The sequence below is a fragment of the Syngnathus typhle genome, linkage group LG1 (genome assembly GCF_033458585.1).
Source record: "Syngnathus typhle isolate RoL2023-S1 ecotype Sweden linkage group LG1, RoL_Styp_1.0, whole genome shotgun sequence".
In the NCBI taxonomy this organism is placed as follows: Eukaryota; Metazoa; Chordata; class Actinopteri; order Syngnathiformes; family Syngnathidae; genus Syngnathus; species Syngnathus typhle.
The window spans coordinates 2,270,245-2,291,801 of NC_083738.1; the positions used below are offsets into that span (position 1 = coordinate 2,270,245).

Genomic DNA, 21,557 nt, shown 5'->3' on the forward strand with positions numbered 1-21,557 from the left:
CAAGACGCAGCCAGACAGTGTCAGGTTACAGTCAGCGCGGTCGGAGTTGGAAGAAGCAGTAAAAACTCCACCAAACTCGTCGTAATGACCCCGTGATATATGTTATATCCTTACTATTTTCCAGGTTCTTAGATAGCAAGAATAGGTCGGACAACGACGTGAATGATAACTGCTTTATTCCTTACTCACAGTGCGTTCACAGGGCGTACCACATTAACACAGAATGCGCCCATCCCACTTCCGGGGTTTTTCTACTACGGAATTTGAGTTAGCCCAAAATACACAACATCTCTTACAATGAACGTGCTATATGCATGAATGCGACCAACATAGTTTTATGCACCTATAACTTGACATCTTCAAGATCTATCAATAACTACCATTAAACAATTATATGAAGAACTCACGTTTGCGTCAGTCAATTTAAATTTTTATAAAGGATTATTCTCAGTTGATGTCTTTAAATTCATCCGCGTTCTGCCATTGAAGCGGGGTGCATTCAAAGACCAGTTGTACAGACGGAAACGTTTTGTGATCAAATCTTTCATAACGAGAATGATTTGAGTGAATTGATTTGAATGAATAATTGAGAAGAAATGTCAGTTCTGAAGGCTCCTTTTGTCCCAAGCAAAGTGACAGATGGTGGGAGGGGGGATAAAAATTGTAAAATCAATTCACTCAAATCATTCTCGTTATGAAAGATTTGATCACAAAACGTGCGTGGCTTTTTCTTAAATGAACACGTTTGACATTGCTATCGTGTCAGCTCTTAATTATATTGCGCATGTTAAAGCAAATTAATAAATGCAACAATATTAATTTGCTTTGAAAATACCTGAGTAATAAAATAAAATGGATGGATGGATGAATGATGATCACAAATAAGTATAAAGTCTCCTTTGTAATATATACTCCTTGTAGCCTGTACCCAAAAAGAGGAGTTTCTTTGCATCGAGGTTTATGCAAAGAGCTCACGTAATTATATTGTTGCGTTTTGGTGAAGTGAATGAGTGTTCCGTCTGTACGACTGGTCTTTGAATGCACCCCGCTTCAATGGCAGAACGCGGATGGCATCAAATAAGAATAATCCTTTAGAAAAATTAAAATTGACTGACGTATCTGAGTATCTGTTTATTGTATTCGTTTATATGTTTAATAAAGACAAAGCCATCACAAAACGGTTGTAATTATTTAATTTTGATCTAAATTAGCCTTGAATAAAGACTAAGCAGTCACATGAATTAACAGAAAAAATGGACAGCCGGACTCGGACTCATGGTCAAGAGGCCGGACTCGGACTCGGTGCAAAAATCCGACCGAGTCCACAGCCCTGGTTCGTATGGAGCGTGTTTGCAGTGAACAGCAGAGAAGAAAGGAACAAGGCAAAGTGTTGTGAAATAAAATATTACCTGTAATACGCATTTAGGTAGAGAACTGAACTCTCGCTCTTTATATAGCTGACGTGTCAAAATAAAAATAAAATTGTACCCATGTTTCATGCGCGACCCCAGATTTTAGGACAATAAATTAGTTAAATTTTGCGCATTATACATGGGAAAAAACGATAGATATTTTTCAATGAGGATAACATTAAACTAATCAGGAATACACTACCCTTCCCTGCTCACCACCTGTGGGAGGGGCCAAAGGGCTCGGGTGCGAAGTGAGCTGGGCGGCGGCCAAAGGCGGGGACCTTGGCGGTCCGATCCCTGGCTGCACAAGTTGGCTCTTGGGACATGAAGAAGGAGTCCTATCAGGCCGTTTTGGCCTGTGGGACTCTGGAGGCAGCCGACAGGTGTCGGATGGCCAAGTGGAACTCGGCTTCGGCGGTTGCTGAGGCAGAAACCCAGGCGTGGGAGGAGTTTGGCGAGGCCATGGAGAATGACTTCCGGATGGCTTCGAGGAAATTCTGGTCCACCATCCGGTGTCTCAGGAGGGGGAAGCAGTTCACCGTCAACCCGGGATGTCGTGAGTCAGTGGGGAGAATACTTCGAAGACCTCCTCAATTCTACCGACATGCCTTCAATTGTGGAAACAGGGCCTGGAGACTCTGAGGTTGACTCTCCAATATCTGGTGTCGAAGTCGCTGAGGTAGTTAAACAACTCCTCGGAGGCAAGGTGGACGAGATCCGCCCGGAGTTCTTAAAGGCTCTGGATGTTGTGGGGCTGTCCTGGCTGACACGCCTCTACAGCATTGCGTGGACATCGGGGACAGTGCCTCTGGATTGGCAGACTGGGGTGGTGGTTCCCCTCTTTAAGAAGGGGGACCGGAAGGTGTGTTATAACTACAGAGGAATCACACTCCTCAGCCTTCCTGGTAAGGTCTATTCAGGGGTGCTGGAGAGGAGGGTCCGTCGGCAGGTCGAATCTCAGATTCAGGAGGAGCAGTGTGGTTTTCGTCCTGGCCGTGGAACAGTGGACCAGCTCTATACCCTCAGCAGAATCCTCGAAGGTGCATGGGAGTTCGCTCAACCAGTCCACATGTGTTTTGTGGACTTGGAGAAGGCACTCGCTCGTGTCCCTCGGGAAGTTCTGTGGAGGGTGCTTCAGGAGTACGGGGGGCGGTGTTAGAATAATTGGTTTTGCTGAAGCGCTGGTCGGCCTGAAACCGGAGGTCACATATCTTCGCTCAAGCCAACATATCTGCCAGCCAGCCTTGGGGAGTCCTTATACTCCCTTCCTTGTCATATCTGTGAGAGGCCCTCACTAGTTATGAACAGAACACCTTTGTTCTTTGTTAGTTCAAGAGAAGTCCTTTCTCTTTTGATTGTTTTTGTCCAAGATAGTTTTTTTAGTTATCCCATATTTACTCAATGTTTGTTTAAGTAGACTTCATGCAAGTTATCTCACATCTACTTAACGTTTGTTGGAGTGTATGCACAAGAGGGACACAGCATCCAGGTTTGGAGATTGCAGCCGGGAACGAGGCTGCCAACCATCTAAGAACAGACTCTGCATTCCTGGGGTCACGGATCGGCCAAGGCCATGCGGCCTCGCACCACACAACATTATTAGCTAACTGAACAGCGTTGCCACAGTCACACTCTCCCCTCCCTTTAGTGTAGCAACGCCTCTTGTAACCAGGGCAACCCAATATAAAAAGAGGACATGATGGTAGGGCAGGTCAGAATTGGTGGAGGACTGTGAACTGGGCCCTCTACCTAATTCTCCTCGTGAGCAAAATAATACTGGTTGTCTTCTCCTCTTTTTTTTCCAGTGTGTAAATAAATGTCTGATGGTATTTAGACCTGACAGGCGGTTCGGTCCCTGCATCATTGATGCCAGAGTTTGGCCCACATTTCCGTCAGTAAGTCGGATTCGTTCCCAGTGAGGGTTGGACTCCGCCAAGGCTGCCCTTTGTCACCGATCCTGTTCATAACTTTTATGGACAGAATTTCTAGGCGCAGTCAAGGTGTTGCGGGTTCCGGTTTGGGGACCTCAGCATTGCATCTCTGCTTTTTGCAGACAACGTGGTGCTGTTTGCTTCTTCAATAATATCTAGCTTCTGCTATAATCTGCAGCTCTCACTGGAGCGGTTCGCAGCCGAGTGTGAAGTGGTCGGGATGAGGATCAGCACCTCTAAATCTGAGTCCATGGTACTCAGTCAGAAAAGGTTGGAATGCCCTCTCCGGATCCGAGATGAGATCCTACCCCAAGTGGAGGAGTTCAAGTGTCTTGGAGTCTTGTTCACGAGCGAGGGCAGGATGGAGCGTGAGATCGACAGACGGATCGGTGCAGCGTCGGCTGTAATGCAGACTGTATTGGTCTGTCGTGGTGAAGAGAGAGCTGAGCCAAAAGGCAAAGCTCTCAATTTACCGGTCAATCTACGCTCCCGAAAGAACAAGATCCCAGATACAAGTGGCCGAAATGAGTTCCCTTCGCAGGGTGTCCAGGCTCTCCCTTAGAGATAGGGTGAGAAGCTCGGTCATCCGGGAGAGACTCGGAGTAGAGCCGCTGCTCCTCCACGTTGAGAGGAGCCAGATGAGGTGGCTCGGGCATCTCACCAGGATGCCACCTCGACCCTTCCTTGGGGAGGTGTTCCGCACATGTCCCACCGACAGGAGACACCGTGGATGACCCAGGACACGCTGGAAAGACTATGTCTCTCAGCTGGCCTGGAAATGCCTTGGGATCGCCGGGATGAGCTGGACGAAGTGGCTGGGGAAAGGGAAGTTTGGGAGTCCCTTGTCAAGTGACATGGTGGCGAGGATGGTACGGACGGTGTGTAAATGTTTATTGGATTGGCCAAGACGAATTGGCTCAAATGCACTTCCAAACCAGAATATAGTGCCAAAGCTTGACGTGACAGGGATCTATTAGGGGCATAGTAGGGGTTACCTAGAAGTTAGTTCCTCAAATTTGAGTTTTGTTAAACTGGTAAAGGGCGGGTATTTGGTTGAACTAGTCAACCTCTATTGCAGTTCCAAAATTCACCAGAAGATGTGTGAAAGTTAGAAAAACTTGACAAATTAGATCGATAGTTAAAAAGTTATTGACTAGAGAATCACAACCTGTTCTGAATTACACATAGCAACACACAATTTGGGATTGTTTTATATTTTGCTTCGCCATAATATGATTTGTAACGGTTTAAGCAATACAAACAAAAACTGGTACGTGACCTAACTGGCTTAGGACCCACGTACGGAGGCCTATAAAGAGGTCGTCCTGACAGAGAGCAGTGGTCATCCCTCGTCAGTGCTTGGCACTGCGGGCTGCCTGTGGGGACCAAGAACGCCATGTAGACGAAGATAGATTTTTCATTATTTTTGAGATTAGACCAAAATTCGCTAAAATGAATCTCTAGTGTCTTCAAATTGGACTATGTCAAATTTTAAACTTATAGATGGGCTAGGAGAGGAGACCTCAGTGCAGCAGGAATAAGCTATTTTTAAGGCGTTGTCCCCCTCGCCCCCCAAGGCCAGCCTATCTTCTTAAACAAAATTTGGATCTTTGGAACAAGAAGAACTGATCCCTCAACTTTTTCTACCAAATAGCATGTTATACCTTTTGTCTTTTACCCTCTTTTTACTATTTTTGAGAGTTACAATCGAGAAAACTTTGAGACTGAATAATTTTGCTTATTGAGATTGGTGAGTGGAATTTTTGTTGATTGTTTGAACAATTGAGACTTGTAATTCTTTTTCGTACTTATTCATTAAATTCTTATTTATAATCATTTAACTTCGAGTAATTATTATTTAGATTTTTAGAGTTCTAAATCTCTTTTGTTCCTCTATCATAGTCATACTGTAAACCGTTCAGTTCTTTTTAAAGTGAAGACAGCTTTTACCTTAACATCAGGGATTTGTCAGACCTGGTTTGAAATAGTTAACTTAAGACTCAGCTAGTGCGGGAGCACGCTAGTGTAAATTAACAAATCACCGCGGTTTTAACAAAAACAGCAATTACAGCAAGTGCAATTAATCCACAGGAAGATATCCGCCAGGAGAAAGGGCGCGGTCATTCTGACGCAGTGTCTCGGCAGTTACTCTACACGAGCCTCAAATGACTTTAGAGGAATTGGCGTCCTGAAATGATTAATTTGATTCCTTCAGAATCCTTCGGCTTATTTCACTCTCGTCTCCCCATTAAAGCAGCGTTAGAGTTTTAACCCTTTAAACCAGGGGTCACCAAACTACGGCCCGCGGGCCGGATACGGCCCGCGGGACCGTTTAATCTGGCCCGCCAACCCTGAATAAATTGTATTATTAAACTTTTTTTTTTTTTTTTTGCTCATTTTGCCTGCAATGACTGCGTTTCCCCAGTAGATGGGGAAGCGCTCGCCTGCGCATTTACTACCGGAAGCCGTGTCAGAAAGCTCGGTGCACACTCACAAGTGCGTGTACGGACATGGCGCACTCGCGCTCTATTGTATCAGTCCCGAATTTAGAGCGTGGGCTGTGACGACAGCATTCTTGTAATTTGCGCGCTGAGCTTTCAGATGCAGTTTTGCGCTAAAGCCACCCACAAACCTTCCCCTGGAATCCTTCCGTTAAAATGTCGCCCAAGTAAAGCAGTGCCGAGCGTTTAAAAGAGTTGCCAATTTGGCTCGACGTACGCGACGTGACGTTCAGCCACATGAACGTCAACATCTACCCGTCACAGATCGAGGTAAACGGACCAACACCTCGGATCTCGCCTAAGAATTGCCACAACAAATTTTACTCCAGACTATGACGCACTATCAAACTTTAACAAAAAAGACAGCAGTGTCTACAAGCCTACTGGAACCTACAAAAGGATTATAAGGAAGGAACACAAGAACTTTAAGAGACTGCTCATATGTGTCAGAGAGGTTCTGCTCTGACAACTGAGCTGAACTTTTATCTGTTAAGATTGTGCATGGCACAACAGAAAGTTAATGTTCCATGTTTTTTTTTCTATGAAGAACCCAGAGAGAGTTATTTAGTTATTTATTTCCTGTTTTTTCTGTGAAGAACTCAGAGAGGGTTTAGTTATTATTTATTTCATTAATAGTGTTATTATTTGTTTCCTGACTTTTTTTCTGTAAAGAACCTGGAAAGGGTTATTAAATAACCGTTATTTGGTTATGTGTGGCTTTCTGGAAAACAATAATTTTTTTAAGCTCCCCTACGATCGTCACACTTTTTCTGTTACAAACTGCCACCGGCCCGCCATCAGAGAAGGGAAAGGTTATGTGGCCCTCACAGGAAAAAGTTTGGGGACCCCTGCTTTAAACGGAGAGCCGGTCGCTTACATTTGATAAGTGTGGATTTGACACCCTCCTAAAGCTGGTGCCCCCGCGACCCAACCCCGGAAGAAGATGGATGGATGGATGGATGGATGGATGGATGGATGGATGGATGGATGGATGGACGGACGGATGGAATACACTATACATTGTTAATGTGGTAAAAGACCATTTTAGCTGCAAATGTCTGTTTTTTAACGCAATATCTACATAGGATATTATAAAGGCCCATTTCCAGCAACCATCCCTCCAGTGTTCTAATGCAGTGTTTTCCAACCTTTTTTCATTTACGGCACATTTACTGTTTTAGATTAGCTCTACAAATATTGCGACAATAGAACAAAGTCACTTTTAAAGACACTCTGCTTTTCTGACTGTGGCTATCACAGTCGAAGTGTCTCGACTTGACTATAATCCAAGTTCTTCTGTTGAACTGCATACTCTGATTTCCATTGGACCTCAAACGCACCACAGCTGTAATAGTATTAGCAAAAGCACACAGCAGAACACACATAAACTGAATATGTGCCAATGCAATGCATTCAGACCGACACAACATGAAATGCACGATTAGCAAGTGGCTGACCAGGCCTTGCGCTAACTGACCAGTGGTTTGGCGATCCTGTTTACAATGCAGTCCGTAATTAATATTGGACGATTTCCCACGGCACAGCTGAACATCTCTCACGGCACACCAGTGTGCCGCGGCATAGTGGTTGGGAAGCACTATTCAAATGGTCCGTTGTGTTTGCTAATTGTGTTAGAAGGCTAAATGGATGATTAGAAAACCCTTGAAAACCCTTGTGCAATTATGTTAGTTTTCGTGGAAAACACGAAATTGTCTGGGAGACCCTAAAATGTTGAATGATACTGTCCATCTGTAAAGGCTGGGAGACGTAGTGTAAGGGATTGGACAGTACAGCCAAGTGCGTAGCGCTAGAAACTTTATTGCGGGTTAGGGTTAGGGTAAGGTGGGAGTAGCTGGAGCTGGCGCTGGATCGGCGATCAGGCTGGGAAGAACAAGCTGTTCTGCGGTATCTTCGATTCTTCATGGAAGGCAGTTTGTCGTGGACCGGAGAGCGAAGCAATATCATGCGACAGACGCTCGGGTCTGCGCTGGCGAAGTTGATATAGCGCTATCCCTGTGCCTGTGGCAGGTGGCGGCGATTCCACTGATAGGGGGGCGTGGTCCTGTCACAGGTGGCGCCGGTACGTGACACATAGAATATAACATACCTACAGAAAACACTTTCAAACACTTTCAGGATCGACGGCCGCGGGGTCAGAAGACTCCGGCACCGGCGGACAAGGCCCTTACCCCTGGGCCCCTCAACCGCCCTCGGCCGTCCGCGCCGGGGGCCCGGTTCGTCCGGGTGACAGCGATGGAACTCCGTGATGAGCAAAAATGAACGGTCGAGGATCCAGCGGCTCGGGACCCGGGAGCGGTGGGCATCGTCATAGCCCTCCCAATCCACCAGGTTTTGGAAGCCACGACAGCGCCGCCGCGATCAGAGCAGGGAGCGGACGGCGTAAGCCGGGGCCACCTCGACGAACTGGGGCCAATAGGCTCTCGAAGACGGGACACATACGGGACACGTGGAACGTGGGGTGTACCTTCATGGACTCCGGAAGGAGGAGACGGACGGCGGACAGGCTGATCACCTTCTGGATAGGAAACGGTCCAACAAAGCGCGGCGTCAGCTTGCGGGATTCCGTTCGCTGCGGCAAATCCTGCGTCGAGAGCCGCACCCGCTGGCCCATTCTGTACTCCGGAGCCGGCGACCGGCGCTTGTTTGCCTGGTCCGGGCCCTCGCCCAGGCACGACAACAACGGCGGACACAAGCCTGGGCCGACGGGCACGCCGTGTCACGTTCCTGGTGGGCGAACAAGGGTGGCTGGTACCCGAAGACGCAGTGGAAGGGCGACAGTCCCGTAGCCGAGCTGGGGAGGGAATTATGGGCGTACCTCACCCAAGGAAGCTGTTGGACCCACCCACGCTGGTCCCCGGCGGCCATGCATCGGAGGGACCTGCCCAGCTCCCGGTTCAGACGCTCCGCTTGACCATTGGACTGGATGGACATAGAGGCTGGCCGTAGCGCCGAGGAGTCGGCAGAACTCTGCCCAGAAGGTGGACGTGAACTGCGGGCCACGGTCCGACACGATGTCCTGTGGGAGGCCGTGGTGATGAAACACCTCCCGCACCATGATGGACGCAGTCTGCTTCGCGGACGGAAGCTTAGGCAGAGGAATAAAGTGCGTCATTTTGCTGAACCGGTCCACCACCGTGAGGACCACCGTGTTCCCCTCCGAGGGGGGAAGGCCCGTGACAAAGTCGATGAATAGGTGAGACCAGGGACGCCGGGGAACCGGCAAGGGCTGGAGTAGCCCGGCCGGAGGACGAGTAGAGGTCTTACAGCGGTTACATATTGAGCAGGCTCTGACGTAATCGCTGGTGTCCACCAGGTGGGCCACCAGAAACGCTGCGACACCACGTACCTCGTGCGCGCAGCTCCGGGATGACAGGCCAGGCGTGAATCGTGTGCCCATTGCAGCACGGACGAGCGCAGGCCCTCAGGGACGAACAGGCGACCTTCCGGGCAGTTGCTGGGGCCGGGTTGATCGCGTGATGGGTGGTACTCCAGGTTGCGGAGGTCGGTCCAGACGATGAACGGCGTGGTGGCGCCCTCCAGCCAATGCTGCCACTCCTCCAAGGCCAACTTGATGGCGAGGAGCTCCCGGTTGCCGATGTCATAGTTCCGCTCCGAGGCCGACAAGCGGCCAGAAAAAAAGGCGCACGGGTGGAGGCGATCGTCCTGGCAGCTGCGTTGGGACAGCACCGCCCCAACACCCACGTTCGAGGCGTCCACCTCAACCACGAACTGCCGGTCAGGATCGGGGACTCGGAGGATGGGAGCGGACGTGAACCTCCTCTTGAGCTGCTGAAACGCCTGTTCTGCCCGTTCCGTCCATTTGTACGGGGAGGCGGGGCTAGTGAGGGCGGTGAGGGGCGCGGCCACCGTGCTGCACCCACGGATGAAACGGCGATAGAAGTTCGCGAACCCCAAGAATTGTTGCAGCCGCTTGCATGTCTCGTTGACAGGCCATGACGTGACCGCTTGCACTTTCTCTGGGTCCATCTCGACGGATCCCTCGCGCACCACGTAGCCGAGGAACTTAACAGAGGAGGCGTGGAACTCGCACTTCTCTGCCTTCACGTAGAGCGAATTTTCCAGGAGGCGGCGTAGCACCATCCGAACATGCTTGATGTGTTCAGGGAGCGAGCGGGAGAAGATGAGGATGTCGTCCAAATAAACGAACACGAACTTGTCCAGCATGTCTCGTAGCACGTCGTTTATTAAGGACTGGAAAACCGCTGGGGCATTGGTGAGCCCAAACGGAACCACCAAGTACTCGTAGTGGCCGCTCGGGGTGTTGAAAGCCGTCTTCCACTCGTCCTCCTCCCGGATGCGGATCAGGTGGTAGGCGTTGCGAAGATCCAGCTTAGTGAAGACGGTGGCACCCTGAAGGCACTCGAAGGCAAAAGACAGAAGAGGCAGGGGGTATCGGTTCTTAACGGTTATCGCATTTATTCCCCGGTAGTCGATGCACGGGCGGAGCGTGCCCTCCTTCTTTTCCACGAAGAAGAACCCCGCTCCCGCAGGTGATGAGGACGGCCGTATGATGCCGGCCGCCAGGGACTCCCGGATAGATTCCTCCATGGCCCGGCGCTCAGGAGCGGACAGGGAGTAGACGCGTCCCTTGGGGGGGAAGGTGCCGGGCAGCAGGTCGATGGCGCAATCGTAAGACCGGTAGGGAGGAAGGGAGGTGGGCCTGGCCTTACTAAAAACCTCTTTTAGTTCGTGATAAACCGCCGGTACGGTGGAGATGTCGGGGCTGTACCTGGGCGGGGCTCCACCGAGCGGGCTGGTGGCCGCCCTCAGGCACGTCCGATGGCAGCGTTTGCTCCACTGCTGAACCACCCCCAGTTCCCAGTCCAGTACCGGGTTGTGCTGCCGCAGCCAAGGGTGCCCCAGGATGAGCTGCTGTCCTGGGAGCGGAAGAAGAAAAAACTGGATGGTCTCGTGGTGATTGCCGGAGAGCAGTACCTTGACTGGCTCTGTCACGAAGGCCACCTCGCCGATCAGACGGCCATTGATGGCGTGTGCGGGAATGGGCGAGCTCAGAGGCAGGAAGTTAATTCCCCACTGGCGTGCCAGGCAACTGTCCATGAGGTTACCCTCCGCCCCGGAATCCACCAGGGCAGCCACGTTCCGGTCGCCCGCCGCGAGCTGGACACGTGCCTGTAACGTGAGCGTACTGGGACTGGGAGAGCCTATGCTGGTCGAGCTCACGCGGATCCCCCCACGCCGCGTGAGCCCCGGCCTCCTGACGGGCACCCCGTCGATCGATGACCCCCCTCCCAGATCCATGGGCTCGGCGGGTGGTGCGGTTGGCGGGCTTCGCAGGGACCTCCGCTCCCGATGGCGCCGCCGCGTCCGGATCCGCCGGTCTTCTCGGGCCGCCAAGTTCATCGCGTCCTTCAGGGTTCGCGGCCGATCGCGGGAAACTAGCTCGTCCTTCATGTACTCCGCGAGACCGTTGAGGAATGTGCTGACAAGCACCGGCTCGTTCCACCCGCTGCTGCCGGCCAGAGTCTGGAACTTGAGGGCGTAATCTGCGACCAATCGGCTACCTTGACGCAGAGTCGCCAGTTCCTCGGCGGCGTCTTCGGCGGCAGAGACCAGGTCGAACAGGCAGAGCAACTCCTCCGCGAATGTGTCGAACGCGTCACAAGCCGAGGCCCCCCTCTCGTATTCGGGTAGCCCCCACAGCCGCGCCTTGTCCGTGAGGTGGGTTAGGACGAACCCGACTTTGGCAGCCTCCGATGCAAACGTGACAGGCTGGAGACCAAATATTATACGGCAGTTAGTCACGAACGCCCTCACGTGTTTGGGATCTCCGCTGAATTTTTTGATGTTGCCGAGGCGGGGCTCCACGAGCTTCCTGGCCTCGGTCGACGGTGCCGTGACAGCCGGGGGCGCAGCCACCGACAAACTCTGGAGGGCTTGGGCCATTTCCTGCTGCTGTTGCTGTCGGCCCACCTCGATCAGGTTCCGGATATCGGCGGATAGGCTGCTAATGGCGGTCTTGGCTCGCTCCAGTCGGGCGAATGCCGTCTCTTCGTTCGCTGGCTGCATAGTGTTGGTCCGTCTGTACTGTAAGGGATTGGACAGTACAGCCAAGTGCGTAGCGATAGAGACTTTATTGCGGGCGGGGGGTAAGGTGGGAGTAGCTGGAGCTGGCGCTGGATCGGCGATCAGGCTGGGAAGAACAAGCTGTTCTGCGGTATCTTCAATTCTTCATGGACGCCAGTTTGTCGTGGACCGGAGAGCGAAGCAATATCATGCGACAGACGGACACTTGGGTCTGCGCTGGCGGCGTTGATATAGCGCTGTCTCTGAGCCTGTGGCAGGTGCCGGCGATTCCGCTGATAGGGGGGCGTGGTCCTGTCACAGGTGGCGCCGGTACGTGACACATAGTATATAACATACCTACAGAAAACACTTTCAAAGCCACATGTTAGTCCTTACAGGAAGTCGCTCTACGCAAGTACCGCAAACATGCACATGCCCCAACGTGCGAGTATCCCAACATGGCCAGGGTTGTGAGAGCCCTTTACAGCTGCTCGCAGTTGTAGTTGTTAGTATTCTCCATAAAGACTCACATTTGGAGGTCCAGGAGGACGGTCCAGAAGAGAAAACCTCAGAATTTCTAGCATCCCTGAAGGTGACGAAGAGAAAATGCTTGGTGATACTCTGGGGATACCCTAGGCATCAGCGCTGGCCATTGAGAGTGCACTGCACACTCATCCTGTCAGCTTCTGCGAGTGGTAAGCCGCGATCCATAGTCATCAAATTTCTTTGATACAAGATCAAGGACAAGACGTTACGCAGGACTTGCGAAAAGGAAAATGTGTGTTGGAACAGAAGGCCCATCTATACCTCCTCCGCCTCAGAACGTTTAGTTTCGTAAAATTATACCTCAAAGTGACGAGTCCTCAGCCTTTAAAATAGGTCGACTAAGAGGTTTATGATGGAAGCCACAGGCGATGCTAATTAGACAACACATTGTCTGAACATGTCCCGATAGTTAAAAACAGTATTTCTAAGCTTACCATTGTTTTTGTCCAGGATTGTTGCATGACTGTGATTTTGTTTTAAATAATTCTGTAGAACCACAATTTAAACGTGATGTTTGCCTATAATTGGTTAATTTTCTTCCATTGTTAAATACTATATTGCTATCATCATTTTTCTTTTTCTTTCATTAACAATGCTACAAACAATTTTGTCAACGTGCTTATATAAAAACAGTTACAGCGGGGATGGAAATCTGCTTTTTCCAAAACACCATGTTAGTATCTAATAAATGAATAAATAAAATTAACTAGAGAATGCAATTTCTGGAGAAACTGCATGTGAAAGCGAATACTTCCAATAACTTCTTGGGGAATGCTGCCGAATGATGTTGAAACGAGTTGAATTACTTGACAAATCTAGAAAATAGAAGTGTAAAACAAAATTTTGGAGAATTTTGGTGAATTTCAAAATGTTTAATTTTTGGTAAGTGGGAAGTTGAGGAATAGGTAGGAAAATGATGAACAGGTGAATGTTGGAACAGGTTGAATCGGTTGAAAAATGTAGAAATTAGAGTTGAAAAACGAAATTTTAGAGAATTTAGCGTGTATTTCAAAATTGAAAAATTGGAATTCTTGGTAAGTGGAAAGTTGTGGAATAGGTAGGAAAAAGAACAGTTGAAAGTGGTAAATGGTGAATGGCTCATAGTAAATGAATGGGAATTAAAAAAAGAAATTGCGGCAAAAAGTTTTGTAATTTGGAATGAAACGAAATATACGGGTTCAGACAAAATGTAAAAAAAAGTGTGGATTCATATTGTACACTGCACGTGGAGATGAATAAAACGGAAATCACAGGTACAACCAACTTGGCACCAGAGGAGTCTCTTCTTCAGGAGGCTCACTTTTGGGGTTCAATTGTTGAAATGGGTTGAAACGGTATAAAATGGTAAAAGTTAGAGCAAATTTAGCCATTGAGGGCACTTGTTGAAATAAGGTCACTTCCAGTTTATTTCGGGAACTTCTGGTTTAATTTAAGGCACTTCCAGTTTATTTTGGGTCACTTCCGGTTTTAAGAGGTCACTCCCGGTTTCATTTAGGTCACTTCCGGTTTAATTTAGGGCACTTCTGGTTTAGCCGAGGTCACGTCCGGTTCATTTTGGGTCACTTCCGGTTTAAAAGGGCACTTCCGGTTTATTTGGGTAACTTCCGGTGGTTTGATTTGGGTCTTCCGGTTCACTTCCTGTTCATTTTTGGGCACTTCCGATTCACTTCCTGTTCATATTGGGTCACTTCCTGTTCATATTGGGTCACTTCCTGTTTGTTTTAGGGCACTTCTGATTCACTTCGTGTTAATTTTGGGGCACTTCTGGGTCAATCCAAGATGGCCGCCACACTGTTGAAGTGGGGGTGAAGGGGTGAAGTGGGTAAGCATCGAGGAATTGGGGGTGAAGGGGGTGAATATGGTGAGCATAAGCTGAACAGAGTGAATAAAGGGAAGAACCAAATTTTGGAGAATTTGGCAAGAATTTAAAATTTTAAAATTTGGAATTTTCGGTAAGTGGGAAATTGTGGAATAGGTAAGCAAAAGATGAACAGTTGAAAGTTGGAATGGGTTGAATTGGTTAAAAAATGTAGAAGTTAGACTAGAAAAATGAAATTTTGGAGAATTGAATTTAAAATTTGGAATTTTTGGTAAGTGGGAAGTTGTGGAATAGGTAGAAAAAAGATGAACAGTTGAAAGTTGGAATGGGTTGAAAAGGTTGAAAAATGTAGAAATTAGAGTAGAAAAACGAAATTTTGGGGAATTCTGTTGAATTTCTAATTTGAAAATTTGGAATTTTTGGTAACTGGGAAGTTGTGGAATTGTAGAATAAAGATGAACAGTTGAAAGTTGGAATGGATTGAATCGGTTGGAAAATGTAGAAATTAGAGTAGAAAAACTAAATTTTGGAGAATTTGGTCGAATTTGAAATTTGAAATTTTGGAATTACAATTGAAAGTTGGAATGGGTGGAATCAGTTGAAAAATGTAGAAATTAGAGTAGAAAAACGAAATTTTGGAGAATTTGGTCGAAATTCAAATTTGAAAATTTGGAATGACAATTGAAAGTTGGAATGGGTTGAATCGGTTGAAAAATGCAGAAATTAAGGTAGAAAAACGAAATTTCGCCTTCACACTAATAATAATAATAAAGGACAGGAATAACAATAATGTGAAGGTCTTCACCTTCACACTAATAAAGTAAATGGTGTACAATAACATAAATACGAAGGCCTTCGCCTTCACACTAATTAGTATACATATGTGCTCCATCAAAAAAGGTCCAGGTAATGCGTTTTTTACGTTGCAAAGAGTTGTTTTATGTGTCCAAAAGTCAATGTACTGTAATACGCAGAAGTTAACAACTGTTTTTTTCCAGAGACTGACGAGATCAGTCCAGTTTAGCCATGTTGCTCGGTCTGTGGAAATCTGGAGGAATCAATGTTCAAACCGTACTTACCCTGTCATTATAGTTGTGCTTGATGGGCACCCAGTCAAGGGGATTTTGTAATTCAGAGTTTCCAAAAGTAGCAACATATTGCCGGCTGGTTTGTCCTCGCAGAACATCAAGAATGATGTGGGAAACAAGAGAGCAGTTGGCTACATCTTCCAGTCTGCAAAAGACAGAATACATCCAATCACATACTGTATGCATCTTTTCAATAGAATTATTTTTTGGGGGTTTGTGCTGAGAAGGTCATGCCTTAATGTGCACCCAGATATTGAGTCCACACCAAACAACACAGGAGAACGATTATGAACACTGTTCATACAGTCATGATTTGCAGAACTCTGGAGAAGAGACAGTGTGTCTTCAGGGTTGACGTTTAACACCATTCCTGTAAGAACAACTGTTAAGGACATCAGAATTCAAAGAAATTGAAAAAGTCATTGCTAATGATAATTATACCATTCGTAAATAAAGGATATTCAGCAATTTCTTGCCCGGACAAAATAGGAAGCCCGACGATATGACCTGGATTTCCACTGTTCTGGAATGGCGCATTCTTAATCTCCTATTAGATGACACAAAACAGTTGCAAATTTAAATCAATATCTGTAATATACCAGTACAAAATGCAGATAATGCTGGTGACCATTGCAAGGTTTTGTCCCTGCCACCGCAGTTCAAAGTCAAAGTCAAAGTCAAAGTCAGCTTTATTGTCAATCTCTCCACGTCACAACACACAAAGAGACCGAAATTACGTTTTTCTCTATCCCACGGTGACGAGACACATAACACGATAGACATACAAGTACGCGACACAATATAAAAACAAGAAGGCAAAAAATTCAAACAATCAATAGTAAGAGTGATGAATAAATAATAAATAAACAGATAACACAATAAATAAGAGGAGCAAAACGGAGCCAGCAAGCATAGCGCAAAAGTAAAAAACATCATAAACAAAAAGGCACAAACAATAAATAATAAGAGTAATAATAAATAATAAATAAACAGATAACACAACAAATAAGAGCCAGTGTGCATACAGACAGTTCAGACAGTAAAAGTACAAGACGCTACGCAGAACGGGGGAGCGAGTTCAGGATCCTAACAGCCTGGTGTACGAAGCTGTTTGAGAGTCTGGTCGTGCGGGAGCGCAGGCTTCTGTACCTCTTCCCAGAGGGCAGAAGCTCGAACAAAGAGTGAGCGGGGTGACTCACATCACTCACAATCGTGGTCGCCTTGCGGGTGAGATGGGAGGTGTAAATGTCCTTCAAGGAGGGGAGCGAAGCACCAGCAATCTTACCAGCTGTGTTCACTATGCGCTGCAGGGCCTTCAAGTTGTAGTCAGTGCAGCCGCCACCCCACACAGCAATACAGCTGGAGAGGACGCTCTCAATGGTGCCGCGGTAAAATGCAGTCATGACGGCCGGAGGAGCGCTCGCTCGCCTGAGTTTCCGCAGGAAGTACAGGCGGCGCTGGGCTTTCTTTGCCAGTGATGCGGTGTTGGTGGACCAGGAGAGATCCTCACTGATGTGCACCCCCAGGAACTTGGCGCTGCTCACTCTCTCCACCACAGCACCGTCGATGGTCAGCGGCAGGTGTTGGGTGTGACCCTTCCGGAAGTCCACAACAATCTCCTTGGTCTTGTCGACGTTCAGCAGGAGGTTGTTGTCCCTGCACCACGTGGTCAGAAGGTCAACCTCCAGCCTGTATTGAGTCTCGTCTCCCTTGGTGATGAGACCCACCAGAGTCGTGTCGTCAGCAAACTTCACGATACGGTTGTCGCTGTAGGTTGCAGTGCAGTCATGCGTCAGGAGGGTGAAGAGCAGCGGACTGAGCACGCAGCCTTGGGGGGCCCCCGTGCTCAGCGTGATGCTGGCGGAGATTTTGTCGCCAACACGTACTACCTGTGGCCTCTGACAGAGGAAGTCCAGTAGCCAGTTGCAGACGTAGGTACTGAGGCCCAGCGCGTCAAGTTTGCTGATGAGGCGTTGTGGCACAATGGTGTTGAAGGCAGAACTGAAGTCCACAAACAGCAATCTCACATACGAGTCCCTCCTCTCCAGGTGGGTGAGGGCCGAGTGGAGGGCAGAGCAGATGGCATCCTCAGAAGACCGTTTGGCTCGGTACGCAAACTGGAAGGGGTCGATGGTGGGGGGGAGAACGGATCGGACGTGCTCCATGACAAGCCGCTCAAAGCACTTCATGATGATGGGTGTGAGTGCTACGGGGCGGTAGTCATCGAAGCAGGACGGAGCGGGTTTCTTCGGCACAGGTACAATGGTGGCAGCTTTGAAACACGACGGGACGATGGCCTGCTGCAAGGAAGTGTTAAAGATGTCCGTGAAGACATCCGTCAGCTCACCAGCGCAGTCCTTCAGCGCCCGACCCGGGATGTTGTCAGGGCCCGCCGCCTTACGGATGTTGATAGCGGCAAGCGCCCTCCTCACGCTGTCGGCGGAGAGGCACAGGGGCAGCTCGTGTGAAGGGGGAGTGGCCTTTAGCGGGCAAGTGCTGTTCTGAGCGTCGAAGCGAGCAAAGAAGCGGTTGAGGTCATTGAGCAGACGGACGTCGCCTTCACAGCTCTGCGGCGCGGGCTTGTAATCCGTGATGGTCTGAATGCCTTGCCAAAGGCTCCGTGCGTCCCTGCTGCCCTTGAAGTGGGCGGTAATTTCGCACGAGAACGCCCTCTTTGCTTCATTGATGCCCCGGGACAGGTCGGCCCTCGCAGTCCTCAAGCCAGCCTCATCCCCTGCTCTAAAGGCTTTGTCCCTGGCCCTCAGCAGCCTGAAGACAGCCCCTGTCAGCCATGGCTTCCGGTTAGCCCGAGCGACGATGGATTTTGAGAGAGTCACATCATCAATGCACTTCCTGATGTAGGAGGAAACAGAGTCAGTATACTCCTCAATGTCTGTCCGATCGTCGCAAGTGGCAGCCCTCCTAAACATGTCCCAGTCAGTAGAGCCAAAGCAGTCACGCAGTGCATCAGAGGCACCCTCAGGCCACACCCGTACCTGCTTGCGAACCGGCCTGGACGCTCTCACCATTTGTCTGTATGCGGGCAAAAGCATAACAGTGATATGGTCAGAAAGTCCAAGATGGGGGAGGGGGGCGGCTTTGAAAGCTCCTTTATGCGAAGAGTAGACCCGGTCCAGGAAGCTGTCGCCACGCGTAGGAAAATTAACATGCTGGTGAAGCCTCGGAAAAACAGACTTCAGGTTAGCATGAGTAAAATCCCCAGCGAAGATGGTGAAACCGTCAGGGTGCGCTGTCTCTTGTTCACTGACAGCCTGGTACAGTTCACTAAGAGCCGTGATCCTGTCGCCTTCGATGTTGGAAGGCGGGATGTAGACCGCGACTAGCAGAATCGCGGTAAATTCCCTTGGCAGGTAAAAAGGACGGCACTTAATGATCACGAACTCCGCCAGTGGCGAGCAGTGCTTGCATACCACCACAGAGTCCCGGCACCATTCGTCACGGATGTAGACGCATATTCCACCTCCACGAGATTTCCCCCCTTGTACAATGGCCCGGTCCGCCCGATAGCACGCTAGCCGCTCCAGGTGTACGGCAGAGTCCGGAATGTTGACAGTCAACCAAGTCTCAGTGAACACGAGCACACAGCAGTCCCGCACTGTCCGGTTTGTAGATTGCAGCAGGCGAATGTAATCCATTTTGTTGTCCAGCGATCGAACATTCGCCAGAAGAATGGAAGGCACGGCCGGGCGAGCAGGGCTGGCCGCCAGCCTGGCCCGGACGCCCCCGCGTTTGCCCCTCTTCAGCCTCCTCGCACACCGCTTTCGACGCTTCCCAACCGGGGGAGGAATAGCAGACGAGCCCGGCGACGCTTCAGGACGTAGCAGTCCGAGCTCCTTTGATGTTTCCGCATCAAAGTCCAGAACTCGACAAAACTCGCTTTTGCCGATGTCAAGCAGAACCTGCCTGCCGTACTTGTAGCACGACTCAGTACGACGAGACGAACAAAAAAAACTGCCGGACAAACACTCATTAGACGGACAAAACACCGTTTGGGCGGGACAGAGAGAGGTCGCTGCGTATGCACGCGCCGCCATCTTCAAGTGGTGCAATAGTGTTTTTCTGCACCTCTGACTGTGAATTACTTGAATGCCTGCATGAGATAATCTGCTTCTATTTGTGATGTGCAACACTAAGTATATGTCCAACTATGAGTTTAATTTCCCCTTAACACGAATGGGTATAATAAATTTGAGAAAATATCAATAATAATTGATAATAATAAAATTGATAATAATGAAAAAAGTTTAATGCATGCATACATGGCGTCCAGAAATGATTTAACAATTTCAGATGAGGCGCTTTAGTCTCCATTTGATTTAGGCTCTTATCAGTAGATTTAGTATTTTTGTGAATGTGCATTCTGTTTTTTACGTATGACGTAAATATATTGCCAGTGACTCAAGTAATATTTGCAAAACATTCTATTGCACAAACCGGATTCGGTTGAAGTTGGGAAATTGTGTAAAATGTATATAAAACCAAAATACAATGATTTGAAAATCCTTATCAACCTATATTCAATTGAATACACTACAAAGACAACATATATAATGCTCAACTTTATTTTATTTTTCAAATAATAATTTTCTATGGGAGACAGGTCTGGACTCCAAGCGGGCCGGAGAACCTGGACTCTTTTACTTCGAAGCCGCGCTGTTGTAACACGTGCAGAATGTGGCTTGGCATTATTTTGCTGAAATAAGCAGCGGCGTTCATGAAAAAGATGTCGCTTGGATGGCAGCATATGTCGCTCCAAAATCTGTATGTATTTTTCAGCATTTATGTTGCCTTCACAGAAATGTAAGTCACCCATGCAATGGGAACTAATGCACCCACATACCATCACAGATGCTGGCTTTTGAACTTTGCGTTGATAACAGTCCGCATGGTCCGCTTCCTCTTTGGTCCGGAGGACACGACGTCCAGTGTTTCCAAAAACAATTTGAAAAGTGGACTCATCAGACCACAAAACACTTTTCCATTGTGCATCAGTCCATTTTAGATGAGCTCGCGCCCAGAGAACCCGGCGGTGTTTCTGGATGTTGTTCGTAAACGGCTTTTGCTTTTGCATGGTAGAGTTTTAACCCCCACTTATTGATGTAGTGACGAACTGTATTTACTGACAGTGGTTTTCTGAAGTTTTCCTGAGCCCATTTGGTGATATCCTTTACACCAGGGGTGGCCAACCCGCGGCGCGCGAGCCGCATGCGGCTCTTTGGCTGGTTTCATGCGGCTTTTACGTTCATAGCAACATTTGTGTTTATTTTTCGTGCGTATTTGCTTCGCTTGAGTTCGATATGGTATTTTGGTCAAACGCGCATGCGCGTGAAGTGAAATCCCGCAAAGGAGGAGGGACTAACCCATTTGAGGAGTGTCAATTTCGCTCTCAAAATGGCAAGGAAAAAATTCACAGCTAAACGAATATATGACGATGAACACAGGGCAGAGCAATTGGTTTTGCTGGCTTTTCAATGAATGGCGACTGTGACTACGGGGGCCCATTAGGTCCAGAAAAGCTGACAAGACGCTAACGCAGGGGTAGTCAACCCGGCCAAAATGGCAAGAAAAAAATACACAGCTAAACGAATATATGACGATGAACACAGGACGTTTTTAACAGAGTTCAAGTTGTTTTTTGTTGAACGCTATGGCAAGCCATTCTGCCTGATATGTCGGACGTCATTAGCACATTTAAAAGCTTCAAATGGTCAGCGCCCCTTCAGCTCACTTCATGCCAATATCGATAAGGACTTTGCAAAAGGGACTGAATTTCGCAAGCACAAGTTTGGACACTTTGAAAAGTCAGGCAGAAAAGTAGGTAGTTTTTCAAAAAAATTACGAAGCACTCAGAGACTGTCACACTTGCATTGTTTCAACTGGCCTGGAACATTGCACAGGCTAAAAAGCCATACAATGTAGTGGAGTTCGTTAAAAGAGGCCTCAGTGACGTTATTAAAATCTTGTCTCCTGAAAACGACAAACTAAAACGAATGGTCTGTCCCGCCACACATAGTAAGTGAAAAAACGTATGTTTTTGTTTGTGGAATTTGTTGAACTGAGAGTTTGTCTGTGTGAGACAATGCACACAATGTTCATTGTTGAAAATGTGGTCTGTGGTTTTAGTACTGTAGGAGTCAATTTGTCATTATCATGTTGGTGCGTGACATACCGTT

General features: G+C 48.3%; 1 protein-coding gene across 23 annotated transcripts in view; it reads right to left on the reverse strand.

Moving 5' to 3' along the window:
* Positions 1 to 21,557, reverse strand: part of tctn1 (tectonic family member 1) — a 196,855-nt gene that overhangs the window by 21,816 nt on the left and 153,482 nt on the right. For 7 of the 23 annotated variants that reach the window (XR_009715205.1, XM_061285535.1, XM_061285545.1 and 4 more), the window contains 3 exons: positions 15,805 to 15,910; positions 15,598 to 15,733; positions 15,355 to 15,508 (listed from right to left, as the gene is read on the reverse strand). The exons of 14 other annotated variants lie outside the window; for them this stretch is intronic. Coding sequence is in view for 8 of the 9 variants with exons in the window: in XM_061285535.1 (XP_061141519.1) it covers positions 15,355 to 15,508; positions 15,598 to 15,733; positions 15,805 to 15,910 (396 nt within the window). In the remaining variant the exon portion in view is untranslated. Of the gene's footprint in view, positions 1 to 15,354; positions 15,509 to 15,597; positions 15,735 to 15,804; positions 15,911 to 21,557 lie in introns of all 23 variants that reach the window. 2 more of the 23 variants (XM_061285571.1, XM_061285464.1) reach the window with 1 other exon arrangement.